The sequence below is a fragment of the Diadema setosum genome, chromosome 9 (genome assembly GCF_964275005.1).
Source record: "Diadema setosum chromosome 9, eeDiaSeto1, whole genome shotgun sequence".
Lineage (NCBI taxonomy): Eukaryota > Metazoa > Echinodermata > Echinoidea > Diadematoida > Diadematidae > Diadema > Diadema setosum.
Window position 1 is genome coordinate 8,906,341 of NC_092693.1, and position 17,522 is coordinate 8,923,862.

A 17,522-nucleotide genomic window follows, 5' to 3' on the forward strand; every position below is an offset into this window, starting at 1 on the left:
AGTTTTCTACAGGAGTGTCTCAAAATATTCCCCTCCGGAAATATACAGGTTTAAAATACACATTCCCAACTGCGGAACCATCTTAAATCATCTTAAAAGTAAGCTCTCTATACACTTTGTACCTACACTCGACTAAAATATTCTCATAATCTCTTGAATTAAAACTACCCACTCCACAGAAAAATGTTTATATTTCAGTTAGTAAGCACACCTACCTCGAAAGTTGAACATATGTTCCCACAAAAACTAACAGATCACAAAATCAGAGCTAACTTCAAAGTGTCCTGTGCTAATGAAAGGAAAAGAGATACTACGAGCAATGTCACTGACTCAGCGGGGAACATCAGAAATTGGTGCTAAGAGCAAGAGAGAAAATGTTCAATCAATTAAATCAATATTTCATCCCATGCCTTAACATGCTGCTTATGTTCCATCAAGTTTCATTATTAGAATTTCGTAAAGTGGAGTAAAAGAAAGAAAAAACAAAACAAAAAACCTCTCCCATTTCAGTCCTCTGTTGTTCATACATGTATATCATTATTCATTTTGAATGTGAAATTTTCAAAAGTTTCAAAATTCCTGCAAGCATCACTGATTCTTGACTGGGAAACACATTAAGAACCGAAAAGTGTTTTTTTTTTTTTTTTTTCCTTTTTACATTTCTTTCTGACTTCTTGCAGATTTTACAATTTTACAAATTCTGTTTCATCTAGAGCTCTAAAAATACAAGAAATGCCCCCCAAAATTGAAGAGGTGCCCAATCCAAGGCTGCCAACATCTAAGTCATGCCTCCATCAAAATCAGGTTGATTTCAAACAAACAGTAACCAGGGAGATAGCCCATGTTATTCTCTCATCCAGACATGAAGAGATATTAAAAGATTTCAGGGTGCCCCCTGCAGAATCAGGGAAACTTGGCAACTCTGCCTTTCAATGAAGACAAGATCATTTTTGTGGCCTAAACCTTTCCTTCGACTCCATGGGTTAATGTTCTGAGTCACATGCACTGCGAGCATCCAAAAAAGCCTTTCTCAAATCCCTGTCAGTTTGACTTCAGCAAAATTGAGTCTGGAGTGATCTAGACTAACCGGTAAGGTACATCTCATTAACATTTTCTGTTGCCTCAAAGGCTATTTCATCACATAGTTTGATGCATATTTCTTCACAAGGCATTTCCGAAACCCTAATGCGACTCGGAAAATTACCTACTGCATCACTGTGGGCGAAAACAAATTCATTTTGCACAATGTCGTAACAATACTAAGATATATAAAGACAACAGCACAGACACATAGTACATTCTTTATAAAGAGAACAGACACACAAATAAAGTAACTATCTACTGCTAAACAAAATTCTGGCCAAGACTGGTGGCAAACCCTGTTTTCATCATAGAACACCTTTATGCCCTTTCTCGTTGCTTTGAGGAGGGGTCAGGACACCAGGCACCTGCACTGGACTGCAGCATGCAGCCTCCCGGATCTCCTTCAGCCTCTCCTGAGACTTCTCCTACGGTGGGAAAAGAAAATGCAGATGGGTCAAAGCGTACACATATCCATGGAGACATTGTTACAAAAGCTATGAAGATAAAAACTCTTAAGATGGACTTCAACCTACCATCAAATTGACATCAATAATGCAGGATCTCACAAACAGAATGGTAAATGTTGCATTGACATTGGAGATGTAAATTTTGCAAGGAGCTATCTTTCGTGACAGTACAGTGCATAGTTTTTGTCTGCACAATCAAGTAAATGTAAGTATACTCCTTTACATGGGCAGCACTTTGTGAAAGTTTCACGTAGTGAAAGGCAGCTGCTTCCAATTTACAAAAGTTTCACATTTCTGATGTTACAGTAAACAACAAAGGGGTCAAAAGAAAAAGAATTTTTAAGTCTACCTTATGACACACTTATGTCAAATATAACAAGAGACCCGCGGGTCTAGCGCTCACCTGAGTATCGCAAGTTCACCTTTCACGCAGTCACTAATCTAAATTATTCACAGCTCTACTAAAATTTGACCAGGCTTCTCAAGTAGAAGATGAAAATGTACAATAAGGGCCGACATTTTTAAAGATTCCTTAATTTGGGGGGATTGGGGGCCCCCTGGGGCCCTCTGGGTGGGGCATGGTGCCCATTTTGATAAATTGAGATCCTGACCCCCTAGGGATGCTACCTGCCAAGTTTGACGAAAATCCATCATGAGGTTTTCAGGAAGAAGATGAAAATGTACAATTCAGGCCCCCATTTGGACCTTCCCACCCCCCCCCCCCCTGCCCCCAAGAGGGGCACCCCTGGATTTGCTATGAACAAACTTGAAACTACAGTCATTAATGTACTCACTCATAGTATTATCTTAGCTCTATAACTTCTGATTCTAGAGAAGATTTTTAAAGATTCCTTCATTTTGGGGGGTTTGGCCCCCCTGGGGCCCCTGGGTGGGGCATGGTGCCCATTTTAACAAATTGAGATCCTAACCCCCTAGGGATGCTACCTGCCAAGTTTGGTGAAAATTGGTCATGGGGTTCTCAAGAAGAAGATGAAAATGGATAATTTAGGCCCCATAAGGACCCCTCCCCACCCCCCTCCCCTGGGTCCCAAGGGGGGCACCCCTGATTCTGCCATGAACAAACTTGAAACTACAGTCATCAATGTACTAACTCATAGTATTAACTTAGCTCTATCACTTCTGGTTCTAGAGAAGAAGATTTTTACAGATTCCTTAATTTTGGGGGGTTTGGGCCCCCCTGGGGGCCCCTGGGTGGGGCATGGTGCCCATTTTAACAAATTGAGTTCCTAACCCCCTAGGGATGCTACCTGCCAAGTTTGATGAAAATCGGTCTTGGGGTTTTCAAGAAGAAGATAAAAATGTAAAAGTTTACGCACGACGGACGCCGGACGACGGACGACGCGTGACGGACGCCGGACGAAGGGCGATCGCAATAGCTCACTTGAGCCTTTGGCTCAGGTGAGCTAAAAATCACAATAAAAATAAGATACAGCAGTGAATCAAAGAAATGTAGTTTCCTAGACCGCATGGGCCAGCCAGAACAGCCAGGCAACAATGTGAGCAAGACTCACCAGTAGTTCTAAACCTGAGCAGTGTGTCTGGATGTTGTGGGCATCCCCCGGAAAGACATTCTTGAAGCTCTTGAGCTGGGCGACGCCCATCTCTCTGATGGTTATGGCGAACGCTGACATCCACTGGACACAGACCGCGATGTCATCCCATTTCATCCCTACCAAGAAAAGATAAAAGAGAAAACATGAAAAGAAATAAAGGTTTTGCAGGCAGATCCATCTGGAAGAGCAATCATCATGCATCTGCAAGTAAAACTAATTGTTTCATTCCATTATTGCAACAAACATCACAATTCTGAATACGAGCACAAAAAAAAAATGTACATAAATGAGCACAGAACAGTGAACCCCTTCTGTAAAGAAATTTTGCCAGTGTGAACAAAGAATCCAACAATAACATACATTTCCCTTTTTTGCAGAGCAAATTTTCAATCCTGTTTGCCCCCAAGGGATTACATGTACAAAATCGGAGTTGGAAATCAACAATATACTTTTTAAGTAGCAATTTTTGTGGTATGCAAATTTTTCTCATGCTTCACAAGATATGCAACTAGCGCATTGATAAAAGCTCCATTTTTTTTCTTTTTTTTAAACATTTAATACTAATATATATTTTGCTTCTGCAGAATTACAAATACACGAAATTCACCCCGACTGACCAAGTTTGAAATATTACTCAGGTGAAAAAAATGTCCACTTTTACAGTAATGTAAAGCAGGTCTATGCATTGCAATCTGAATCACTAAGTTCAGAGTAGTCAACGAGGGGTTTTAGCATGTCGCTGCAACATGCTCCAATTCCTGTGCAACATCCTCAAGAATATGCACCAAGCTCTACACAAAATGTAGTCAAACATGTAAAAAACATGTGCAAACATAAGAAAATCAAACTACCTGATACTTATATATTTGTGTGCAAAACATGAGAGAGAACATTGAATGAAAGTAAGCAGGACAAAGAGAGATAAGCTGCGGAATATTGCGAACTATGTGCTCACGATACATACAATTTCTGCAATATTCTCAGATTCTGAGCTTGCAACATGCTCAAATTTCAAGTTGTGGACCACCCTGAAGTCACAAAGATTTGCCAACCCTTGGGTAAGACATGATGCGTTTATTACCTGTGACCTCCAGGGTAAGTTCTTCATTGGTCATGTGATAGAGGGCAGACGCTGCTAAGGTGCTGTACTCAAAATCTAGGGATCCAATGTCCAGGGTGCATACATCCAGGAGCTGCCAATATCAAGTCATTGAGAAGCAATTTGAAACAATTTGTAACACTGACAACAACAACAAAATTAACATAAATGATGACAGTAGCATCAAACTCCAGCTGAAAATTAAATACAGATACATGCAGGTCATCTTCATTCTAGAAAATGATCTTAACAACATACAACACAAAACACTGATTCGCAAGGACAACCTGACCCAAATATCAAAATCAGCAAAGGTTTAAGAGAGCTATGGGGGAGGTACTTGTAATGACTTACCATCTCGATAGGTCATGTTCATTCTGACATAAGGGGGGGGGGGGGCAATCATAATCTTTTTGTCAGGACGTGTAGACATGTTTGAATTTCAGGAAGCCTCCTCCAGAATCAAGAAGACTTGGCAAAGTAAAGCATGCACACTATGCACGGAGGAAGAAATGCCCTTTGCTGAAGGGCATTATGATTTCTGCAAATGGACTGGAAATGGAGAGCGCCATACCAACTGTCTGTAGTCTACTGGGACATAATGGTTCATGACTTACTGAACTTACAGTGCATAACCAGATACAAGAGGGTAGCATTTCATTCATAATTAACTTTACATTCACAGCTGTGAACAAAGTCTGATCACATTATTACAATTCATGATGTGCTAAAGTGGATCCATACAAATAGCACAGACATGATAAAACATCAGCTGTATGAGACAGTTTCAGGAGTGGCATCAATTTTACCAGCACTCTCTCAACATGACACGCAGGACAGGCAAAACTGATAATTTCCAAAGAAAAATCTGACAGCAGCTTTATCTGAAACAGCATAAAAAGGCATTAAGTATCGGTTGTCTGCATCTCTTGCACCATAAACTGTGTATAATATGCAAATAATATGCAAACAAGCAAAACTACCTTTTCACAAGCACTGGGTCACATCTTTCATCAAGCTATAAAAGTGATTAAAATGGAAATGTTTTAAACCTTTTTGCCCTTTCTCTCCTTTCCTCCCCCCCCCCCCCCCCCCCTTCCACAAATCTGCAGTATCATTCCCTTTTTGGATCAGCTGAACACTCATGCCACCAGTTTGTGCTCTCACCTGAGCCACCTTGATGAAGTCACTGGAGGAGTAGGCTGGGATGTGGAAGTTGGTCTTCTGGTTGGCGATCTCGTCAGCGTTGCAGATTTGCATGAAAGCATTCAGCCAGGTGTTGACAGTGATTGGGGACAGGTCCCACTTCAGCGCCTGGAAGAAATGTATGCAAAGATGGTGATACAAAATATTGGCAAATGGCAAATTGATACCATCCGATCATTTCTTTTTTTCTGTCAATTGTGTTATTGTCCTCTTTCTGTTAACAATTCCGTGTCTCATCAAGTCTTCCTTCAGTTCCATGACCAGGAATACAAATGTCAGAGTAGCGAGTTCTGATTAATCAGACCCTAAAGTACAGTGCACTCCTGTTATAACAAACACAGTTATAATGAAACTCTCATTACAACAAATTCAAATTTCAGGCCCTCAAAATTATTCTCTGAACATCTTTACATCCTTTGTTGTTCGGCTGTAACAAAATTTTGATATAATAATGACAGAAAATTGCCACTCCCCAGGATTATTTTATAAAGGGAGTCACCTATATTACGTTAACTCCTGAAAAGCAAAGAATGTCAAAGTAAATTTAAGAGTTGATCACACAATATTAGAAATTACAACATAATGACATTGATGTTGACTATACAATAATGACAACAATGCTACTATCACAACTACTGTAAAAGTGGACATTTTTGTGGTGTTGAAATTTTCATGCATTTCGCACTAGCGTGAAAATAAAAGGACGCAAATATTTTTGCTGGCTATATGTTCAAGTAGTTGATGTCTTGATTCCGCGGTATCAAAAACATGCGAAACTTTTCTTACCCGGCCGAGCTTAATAAATTAGTCGTGTGAAAATATCCACTTTTACAATACTTTTACTAATATCTGTAAATTTGAAGACACGTCTATTTCTGGTACATACACGGTAGATGTGGTTCAAATATCTCAGAATCATTCTTCTTCTTTCGCAAATTAGTTCTATGATCAGCTGCTGTATTGTTAATGAATGTATGCATTCTACCACCAGTAAGATCACATTACCTTCAGGATGACAAGTTCTTGGTTGAGGATCTCGTCCTCACTGCACGCCCCGTCTGTCACATACGCAAACTCGTGGAGTTTTGGTGGATAGATTTCCTATAGGTTGGAATGGAAGTGAGTAGATAGGTAAAGGTCATTGAAGGATAAACTACTGTATAAGGCAAATATTTTGTGAGGTATATTTTCATGAGTCAGGTGCCATTCACAAATTTACAGACGCGCAAAAAAATTGACACTGATCCCGATCTGAATATGATGTTCACACACACATTTCTCCATTCAGTACCGTATCCAAACACTCACGAATTTAACCACTTGCGAAATTGTCATCAAGTCCCGATTCCCGAAAATTTTGATTCGCTAAATATATGACGTATACAGTATTTCTTGATGTTTAGAGTGTAGGGCCACTAACTGAAGTAAGTAAAAGTAGGCACCTTGACAGAAAATAGTGAAAACTTCTCAGGTAGGCTCTTGAGCATGTTACTGGTTATCTTGGACTTACAATCTGACTTGAATAAACTTTTCAATCAATAAAGATCCTGAGTAAATCTTTTTCAAACTTAGAATTACCTTTATAAATATGGTCTTAAATTCATATCATAGATAAAATTCAAAGTAAATGTTAAGGAGATCATGCGTGCAATATAACCTTTAAATTATTTTAAACTTTAATGTGATATGCTTCGAGAAGGGATGTCTGCTTTGCAGAGTTTGTGTACTTATCATGTTCTTACATTTGAATAGTTATCAATGCTGCTCACAGACAAGAGTTAAAGGGATCGTATAGTTTTGGTTGAGACTTAACTTCAGGTTTTTTATCATTTTTTGGTGAGATAGTGAGAAACCTCTTATAAAATATGAAAGAGCATTCAAAGAGGGATTCATTTTTTTTTTTTGATGAAAATTTCTTTGAAATGACCAAGATATCCAATACAGAGCGATCCCAATAAAGTGTGGGACCCAAATTTTATTACGATTGTTTTGTTTTACTTTGTTTTTGGATGTTTCAGCTATTCCAAACCTGATTTTTATAAAATAAACTTTGAATTCCTCTCAAAATGGTGTGCTCTGCACTATTTCATTACTGTTTTCTTGGTACCTCACAAAAGAGTTGAAGCCCAATTTTCATCTCTACCAATACTGTACCATCCCTTTATAGTCTTCTCCTTTGTCAATTGAATTATTGTGTAACAAACTCGATCTTTTCTTTAAAATTATCAGTGCATAGTCGCTGAAACCCTTTCTTGCAATAGTGTTCACACAACGATAACATATGATTCCTATTTGAAACTTACTTCTAACTTTGCTGCGATGAATAGTGCAGTGATGCCAATCAGCTGTAGTTTCGTCTTTGGAATGTTCTTTTTTGCTGCCAGGTACCTATCTACAAAGTCTACTGCAAGATAGAATGTCTCGCGGTGTAACCTGTACACTTCACAAACCTGTAAAAACAAAACAGCAATAAGAATTGTTAACAAAGTAGAAACGAAAGCATTAACAAGAAATCCTAATGATGCAGAAAAAATTATTCATTCAGTGTTTTGCCAACAGTTTGCTTAATGCAGATTATGTGTTAACATGCAGGTATCACTTGAGTTGTAAAACTCATTATCAAAAATGCAAATCATTATTTTGCTTGCTCTTTACGCTTTGACAAAAAAAAAAATGCATCAATGGTATTCTTGAAAAGATTGACCTTCATTTAACCCTAAAAAGACTGGGCTATTTTGGTAGCTCGAAAGACTGGGGGGGGGCCTAAAGGGCCCCCCCTTAAGATCTCGGCCGTGGATCGCGCGATCACCGCGGAAATTTGCACAATGGTAGTGTGCGATGTAATCTACAAGATCGTATATTTAAATTTTCCAAAATAGTCTTCTTTTATTTTATTTTAATTAATTATGCTAATTTATGCAAGAAATCAGACTTTTTGATCTAAATCAGTAAATAAAGCTCCAAAAGTGTTCATTTTTGGTCTAGATATTCTTTGTGGCATTCTTAGCAAATGCACTTGAAAAAAAAATCAGTATCAAAATTAATTTCTTATTTATTTTATTGTTTTATGAATTTCTTATGTATTTCCTTGTTTTTACGACGTTTTGTTTTTGTTGTTTTTTTCAGCAAAATTTGTGGCAGACCCTTTTTGAGGCATAATACTACTAAAACAAATTGATTTTAGCCATTGACAGTAAAAATAAGCATATTTATATGAACCATGTGATAAAACTCAATTTGTATTGACTTAGTACACAAAATCACATTTTTGAGCCATTTTCGGTCTGACGTGCATGTACAAAAAGTTATGTAACTTCAGAACCGTACCCCCGGGCGTCACAAATTTGGTGTCAAAATGTGCGGGAAACTCGAAAGAAAAAAGTCATAGAGCTTCGCGGCGAGAGCATTGCGTGTTGCTGAGTAATCGCGCGAAATGTCGAGGGGGGGGGCCTTTTAGGCCCCCCCCCCAGTCTTTTTAGGGTTAATGGAAAAAAAAAATATGCTACATTTCCACACACTCCATGCAGGACAAATGCCGCAAAGAAAATAGTTTAAATAGCAAAGCATAGAAACGAAACTTTTTCACAGTATACAGATTATGAAGATCTGTTGTGAACACAGCAACATACTGCAACAATTATATATCAGGTCACTGCTGCCATAATTTATGTTTTACAGCTCACCATGGGGAAAATCCTACCATGGATCCTAATCCCTAGACAGTCTCACTTTCATTTTAAGTCTTAGCTTGGCTTTCCAGTGAATGGTACACAGTTTATCTAACTTCACTGGGCACCACAAAGTCTTGACCATAATTGACCTGGTGCAGTGAAAGTCATGTCCATCCTTTCCCGCCTTTCAGAATTTCTTTACAAGAATCGGACATCAGCAGTGCAATTGAAGAACAATGCTTCTTGTATTTGTATCTTATTGGGCCGGCTTCCCTTGAATAGGCATTGCCAGTGGGCAGTACAACAAAGGGTTTGACCTATTGATTGGTCAAGGCAATGAATGAATGGGACCCGCTGAATGACCAGTCGAACTGCAAGAGAGGTAAAAGGGAGTGGTGTCCATTGATTATTTAATGACCACATGGGGATCTCGAGAGCCTGACCACACTCCCAGCCAGTATTGACATGTTCAAGTCCAAACTGCTTTTCCTGAACTGACCGACAACAATGAAGACCATTGTGCATGAGCTGTGTACACGGTTTCTGCTTTCTTTTGAACTCACTTTCTGTATTGTTCTGTTTTGGGGGGGTTGTGGCAGCATTGCCTAATCTGGACGATATGGTGCTTGGATAGCACTTTTTCTTGCAAAACAAGTTTCCACGGGACACTTTTTCCCATACCACATTTTTCAACTTTTTTTTTTCTTTTTTTTTTTTTTTGGTTATCCTGCCAAAACGATGGGAAATTTTGATGAAAACAGTGCTTTTATGACCCTGGTTTTATACCACTGTCTCTGTTGACCATACACGCACAGAATCACATTCAAGAAGAGGTACACTATCGCAGTGTGCAATAACATGGCATTTCATGTTCTCCCCGCGAGATTTCCAATTCTTCATACTTAAATGACATTGCTGTACGATTTGAACGTTCATAAAGTATCTATGTATTTGTTCCAAGTTCATTGTGTCACTGCAAGCAACCAGAGATAGTCTGGTGGTAGTGTCACTGTCGGGAAAGAAGTAATGAATGACAGGTTCGATTCCCACAGGTTCCCTTTTTCAGACATGTTTGTGAAGCAGTTGCGATTTTACAAATTTCATTTGCACAGAGGGCAGACAAATTGGAAGAAAACTCATACTGGTACCTCCTATCTTCATCCCTATGCTTTATAATCTCTTGCTTTCACTTCAGTTTCAATCATGTTTGATTGAAAAGTTTGTCACTCACTTCGATTAACCAGTCTAGGAGGATGGACCTCATTCTCTCGCCTAGCGATGGGTGCCCCTTCAGGCAGCCCACCTGCCTGGGGTAAAGGGTCTCCTGCCGCGTCATGATCGACCACAGCTCTGGCAGCTCCGCCCACTTGACGAGGGGCACTGGCGACGCTCGCTCCGACACATGGGCTGGGAAGAGGTTACGGAACGTGACCCAGTTTGCTAGAGGAGGAAGCCCAATATGAAGAATGTACATGAAAAATGCAGTGATATTCATTGTTGAAAAGTTGTACGGTACATGCTTTGTGAGGTTGAAGTAGAGTCCCCCCCCCCCCCCTCCATGTATTACAACTTTGTAGAACTTTTGAGAACACTAATTTTTTTCCCCTTTCATTTCAATGAACTGGTTGACAATTCATTCATTCTTTTAGCACAATTCAATTTGATGACATACAGTAATGTACAATATAAATATGGCATTACCTTTGTTACATATGTTACATAAAAGGCACTAGGGCTAAACTCCCCACCTAGTCCTTTAGTAACATTCTGAATACTACAAATATATGACACATAAACACTTTTTTTTGGGGGGGGGGGGGCACAAGTGGCAGCTTTGCATAAAAGCAGCACTCCCCTCAAATGCAATAGTCTTACCCGAGTCCATGAGTTCCTCTGAAGGAGTTGTTGCTTCCCTGTTACTAGTTGGCACCAATCGAGATGTTTCTATGGTTGACGACTCGGATATTGGCACCCAGTGATTCTGCAGATATTCAGAAAAAGAAAAAAAACCCTATTAGTAAAACTAGCTTTTACAACAACCTGAATGAAGACACTGAAGCTCACATTGCTCACATGTGCTTTCAGGAATGGTAACAAAACATCTTTTCCTCTTTTTTTTTTTTTTTTTTGGGGGGGGGGGGGGGGAGGGGGGAGATGGGAGGTTGGGAGCAGGACATCCCGGTACAATTCAAGTGAGCTCAAAGGGTGCAAATTCCAAGCTTTATAGGGAGAATGAAATAGGAAAACAGGTACTACGTCTATGAATAATGGATACTAGGGAAGAAACTCCAGTCACAATTGCAATTATATGTAGTTACAGCTGCAGGAAAAGAATATATGAAGGGTTTAAATTAAAAAACTGACTTATCAACTTTTATCAACTGGTATATATACCTGGTATTTATGATCGAAGTTGCTGGAAACCAAAAATAATTACATATAACTCTATATTATAATTTTAATAACTACAAAACTATTTGTTACAAATGTATATCATTGAAAATTATGAGTTAATTTTTCTCTTTTTTGATGACTTTGTTAAAAAAAAATTGAAATTAGTGTTTATCTGCTGTTTCTGCATTCAAACTCTATGTACTGTCAGGATACCACTGCACCCACAATATATACAAAAGCACACACATAGACGGACAGATATAAATACACACAAACACCACATTAACCATTGAGCTACGAAGAAGCAAATTAAGGTATCTGACTTGACCCCTCCTTATGTACTAACACCTCAAAGGCAAGACGAAAAAAAAAAGGAAAAAAAAACAACAACCTTAAACTAAAAAGTATGATGCATCAAAACCAAAATATTTCAATATTTCTGACAAATAATAAATAGCAAACAGCCATAATTCAAATGTTTTTGATATAGGCCCTATGATTCTTGTGTGTTTGGAATAATGTTCCAGGAGATGTCATTGCAAAATCATTTCAGCAGTATGCCCATTTATTATTATGTTGAGAAATTAGTCTTTATAAAGGAAAAACAAAAATGAGTAGAAATCAATAATAGTACCGGTGGCGGTAGTGGAAAGATCTCACTGTCGTCACTTTGATATCTGATTTGAGTAAACTTCTTGGTTCTATAGTGTATCAAACCAAAGATAAGGTAGGAACCTAACGTTAGGCCTAGAGGCTAGAGTCTGTATTATTATTATTATCAAGCGTTTTTAATGTCCCAATAATCAAAGATCTTAGACCACATTTCAGAATTCTAGTAAAGTCATAAAGTCTGCTACAAAACAAGGAATTAGCTCACATTGGTGGATCTAATATCTATTCTGCGCACTTTTTATTTCTGTTCAAAAATTCAGCTTGATAACAGAAGAGCAACACTCAAGCATTGTCAATCAAACTGTTAGAATCTAGCATCGAACAAGCTTTCATTATTATCAACATGCATCAACATGCATCAAGCAACATAGGCCTATAGTATATGTTGTATGTACAGAAACAAGAACAACATCAACACGAACGCAAACGCGTTAAATCACACAAGCAAACACACTTCTACACAGTGCAGGGGCGGGCGGGAGGCGCGGGTTGCTGCCTTGCCCGCCGGCCAACACAATGAATGAACGGCGGAGTCACACTACACAGGTACGAGCGGGCGGCGGGAATCGAAGGACCGGAGGAGCGCGAAACAACAAAGTCCCCTTGCCCAATAAGGATAATCGCCTGATCATGATCAAGCGGTAACCGGCACTACACAAATGGCCATCAAAACGAACACTCAACTCACTTCTATCCTGAATTCCTGCCTTCTCTTCTGAACTTCTGTTCTGGTTGTCTCGACCTGTGAAATGATTGGGAGAACAGGGAGAAAATGTTGTAAAGACACTTTCCCGCGATCTTTCAATCAAATCGATAGTCGAGTCCACAGCGGCCTAGCGGCTAAGCTCAGTTCAGACACTAAACTTAACGTTACACACATTGCACGAATGATCACAGTCACATTTTCCAGATTAACTCACCATGTCTTGTTCGCGGGTTTTCCTTTTCCTTGTGCAAACTAGCTGATGATTTTCCTCTGATTCATAATTTGATGTTCTGTCGTTCTCTTGCCTCGCTTGAAGTCGACCACTGAAAGGCAAAAACCATGAGAAAATTGTAGACAAAACTCGAATCTCAGTTGAGGCTGCAAGGCCAAGGGCAAGCCTACACTGAATGATTTTTAATTCCACCACCGTCAGTTATTTTCTCTGGCGTAAAACGTTTTGAGCTCTAACGTTAGTCTAGTTAGGCAAATTTCAAGTGTGCAACCCCTTCACAATGATTGATGGAAAAAAGGGAAAATAAAAACATACCTTCGACGAGACATCGTTTCCTCACTGATACTTTACTGGTTCTTCACTGTTGTCCACGTCGTCCAAGTAGGCCCGCTCCTGAAAATTTAAATTGAGGATGAAATGTTTAACTGCAATTTTACAAAAAATCCGGCTATTGGACATCAAAATCAATGCCACGATTTTTAACCCAGGACATGATGCTGCTTTACAAATTCAATATAGCCGACGTTGATAGAAACAATGGACCGATGTATGCTTACTATAACGAAACGGGACAAACAAAACACCGAATGGTCAGAGCTAGACAAGGAAAACGCTCGCTGATCGCGCCACCGGCCGTGTACGCACGGGCGGGCGCCTGCCTGTTCAGTGGGTAGTGTCTTGTGGTATGGCTGTCCGAACTTTGTGTCGCAGGATAGTTTCCGCCTGACAGTCGGCATATCGCTCTTATGGCGAATTGAGCCAATGTTTTGAACTAAAATTTTGTCCTAACAAAGATAATGCACCAGTGTATGAACCCTTAAAAATACAAGCAAAACAGACGAGGCATACGACAAAAATCAAGACAGTTTTTGAACCTTACAACCACACTTCTCCTCGGCGCCGCCTTTACGATCAGCCGATAACCCGCCAAAGCAGACAATCCAATATGCACACACACTGAATGCCCGCGGATCGGTCGTCCAGTGAACGAAGGGTAGCACTGGCGGGAGTTCTTGCCGCGAAGTTCTAAACGTATTATGATCTTCTCCGCTACAAACATAGAATGAAGCTCCAAGAGGTGGCAAACACCTGAGTATATACAAAGTATTGATTCTGTAACACACTGCACAACAGGGTACAGTAAATGATGCAAAAATGAGCAAAAAATTCACTTTTAAACAAGTCAGTTCGCACTAAGAAATTGGCTGCGAGAAGTGTGCGCAACTAGATATAGTCTCAAATTAATCACTTCGAAAAGTATTTAATATAAATTTATTACTAGTGACTTATTCATAATATTTTCTACCTTAATTGCATTTAAAAATATAAAAAATACTAAAATAAGAAAATAAATATTTCTGGTCTGCAATTTTTGATAAAAAAAAATGCTAGCCATATACAAACGACTGAATTAAATCTAGATTAGCATATGGCAACAAAGAATGAATAGGCGTGGCCTATTATCAGTCGTATTGCGATTGGACAAGAAAGACTTGCCTCGAACCGGAAACGGTAATCAGCTGGTTTGACGAATACGCGGCAACTTGTGTGCAGTCACGGACGACGATCGGCACTGCTAAATGTCAGCAACTAGGGAGTTTTCGATTGGGTGATCGCACGTGTACGTACGTGTACATTGTCAACCTGCTAGTCGAATACTAGAGTACTGTACTAGCCTCCCCGTTACTAGTATGCGGTGGAATGGGGACGGCGATGCTATGGATGTCGACTAAGCCCTGTACTCATCGCGGAGAGTGGCTGTAGAGTAGAGGCGACGGTAGAGCTGTAGTTTGAAGACATCGGGGTAAGATCCTCTGGCTCTAGGCTGTAGTACAAGTATCACTGAGTGAGAACCTGAAGATAGTCAAAGTTCGTTGTAAACATGTAGCTCAATGAGTCATGCTTTAAAGATCCTCAAAATGTTGCGAAAACTGAAGAAGAAGAGCTGAGTGTGAGTCTGTGGAGACTGTGCCTGCACTGCTGCTGGGTAGATTCTAGACCATCTTCCAAGCATCATAACTGTGAGAATGTCTTCCAAAGACAAGTTAGGGAACTTTTAGATAGACAATTATAAAAGGCAGTCTAATATTAATAAGGAGACTCGCATTATGAAATTTGAAGTTGTAAATTTACATGATCAGGGGCGGATCGTAGCTAGAAGTAGAACTCCATAAAGAGGGGGCACCTTTACAAAATTAAAGGGGGGCGCGTGCACCCCTCCCTCAATATTTTTCTTTTTATTTACTTTCTTTCAACAAAAAAAATAAAGGGGGGCGCACTCAGTGCGCTCCCCCCTAAATCCACCTCTGATGATGGAGACTTAACTCCATGTATTTCTACATGCAATTAACTTCAGTATCATCATATAGGGCCTAGGCCTAAATAGGAAAAAATAAAATAAACTTCAGTATCATCACTATCACTATATTGCAGCTTTTGATAGAGTAAATCATAACGACCATCAGTGATTTTGTCAGAATGATAATTAAAACCAGAAAGATCCTTAATATAAAAAACATCTCAACAAGAACATGGTGTCACCAAAAAGTAATATCGGTACATAAAACCATCCACCCATAGTCTACAGTGCAAATTTGAATATAAGTAGGGCTACGATATGCCAACGGGGTCTAGAACGTCTAGATCTATATGCAACATGTACGTCATCACAGTATCACCTCAAAACTCTCCTGTTGATGGTATGTGCAACCCCTCTCCCCTCCTCTCCCATAATCATTAAAAAAAAAAAAATTACAGTAAACGTCAATAATCCCTTAGCTTTGTAGATCGATCGCCTCCACCAATTCCATAGTATTAACAAATATGTTGTTGCATGCTCCTGTATACTTTATATGAGTCCTAAATCAACTTTTCCTTCTATAAAATGTGAAACTTGTGTATGTCAGTTGTACTTATCCATCTGTCGTGCAGTGTGTGCTGTCTGTTGTGCATAAACTTTTTACATTTCCATCTTGAAAACTGGTGGCTGGAATGATCAAGGGGGGTCACCTTCACAAGTAATGGCAGAAACTCCAACCCCAAGCACCTTCTGATTTGGAGATTCTCCCATCTGAAACGTACCCCTTGCAAAATGCAGACTCCAAGTTGATGTGCGCAAAGCGCACATCACAAGCGCAAAGCGTGAAGTTCCTAATTGCGGCCAGAGTCCGTTTAAGGGCCCTGGAAGCTCTAGGGTTCTAGATCATAGATGCATAATGATCTCTCCTGCTATCTAAGGTTTATTTTTCAACATACGATGGCAATAAGTAAGAAATCCTTTCCAACAGGAGACACTGAGCCAAGACGGGAGAAATTAAATCTCAAGCGGGAGAACAGGAGATTTTACAAAAATGGGCTTTCGGCTGGAGATCTCCTGTCAAAAGCGGGAGAGTTGGAGCCTCTGAAATGGTGGTGATGCTCCCCATTAGGGACCATTAGAATGGAGTCCATAATTATACTGCCCTACTTTGGAAAAAGGAAGCAAATGACATACCATCTGAATTTGAGTTAATGATGTTTTCATAATTCACATAATGAGCTCTTCTTCCATGCCAAATTTCATGCAGAAACATTCATCCTACTAAGAGATATGTTAGATAAAACATCATGATAGTCCATTGACGTCAGTGTAAATGACAGACACATTTTGCTCTTTTACGAGAAATGTCACTTTTGTCACTTGCTTCCTTTTGCCAAAGTAGGTCAGTATATCCCAAACTTGCTAATTTATGTGATTTTTGGCATATTCATTTTTTTTTTTTAACAAGTGGCTAGATTTTGACCGAACTTACAATTGGCAGGAATACCATCGGTGGGTGGAGGGAATCATAGTGTGCGCAAATGAGGTTTTTGTTAGATTGTTTTTGTTGTTTTTTTTATTATTAGCTTTACTTGGGTGGAGTGCCATGAAAGTGAATAATATGCTGCTCAGGTACATGAGCAGAGACTCCAACTCTCCCGTTTTCGACGGGAGATTTCCCGCCGAAAACCCATTTTTGCAAAATCTCCCTTTCTCCTGCTTATGATTTAATTTCTCCCGCCCTGGCTCTGTGTCTCCCGTTGGAAAGGATTTTTTACTTATTGCTATCGTATGTTGAAAAAATAAGCCTTAGATAGCACTACAGAGCATCTAGAACCTGGGAATTTCGCGCTTCGCACACATCAACTTGGAATCTCCCGTTTGCTAGGGGTTTCAGGCGGGAGAATCTCCAGATCAGAAGGTGCTTTGGGTTGGAGTCTCTGCATGAGTTCTGCAGGTCTCTTGTTTTTAATTTTGATTTTGATTAAAACTGCCATTCCATACAATATGTATGTCTGATTTCACCGAGCTGTCTCTTACAGCCAGCCACAACCATCAGAAATAAAGAGTGAAGTGGAAAAAAAAAGAAAGGCGGTAACATCTTGCTCATGTGAATAGC

The 17,522-nt window shown here is 39.6% G+C and overlaps 1 protein-coding gene across 1 annotated transcript; it reads right to left on the reverse strand.

The window, feature by feature from the left end:
- Positions 1-653: 653 nt before the first annotated feature.
- LOC140232595 (G1/S-specific cyclin-E-like) lies at positions 654-14,087 on the reverse strand. Its single transcript, XM_072312693.1, has 12 exons — positions 13,985-14,087; positions 13,420-13,497; positions 13,087-13,195; positions 12,855-12,908; positions 10,976-11,081; positions 10,332-10,540; positions 7,733-7,879; positions 6,435-6,530; positions 5,391-5,537; positions 4,206-4,317; positions 3,083-3,240; positions 654-1,508 (listed from the first exon to the last, which is right to left on the reverse strand). The coding sequence occupies exons 2-12, from the start codon at positions 13,431-13,433 to the stop codon at positions 1,389-1,391; spliced, it is 1,272 nt and encodes a 423-aa protein (XP_072168794.1). The 5' UTR covers positions 13,434-13,497; positions 13,985-14,087; the 3' UTR covers positions 654-1,388.
- Positions 14,088-17,522: the final 3,435 nt, after the last annotated feature.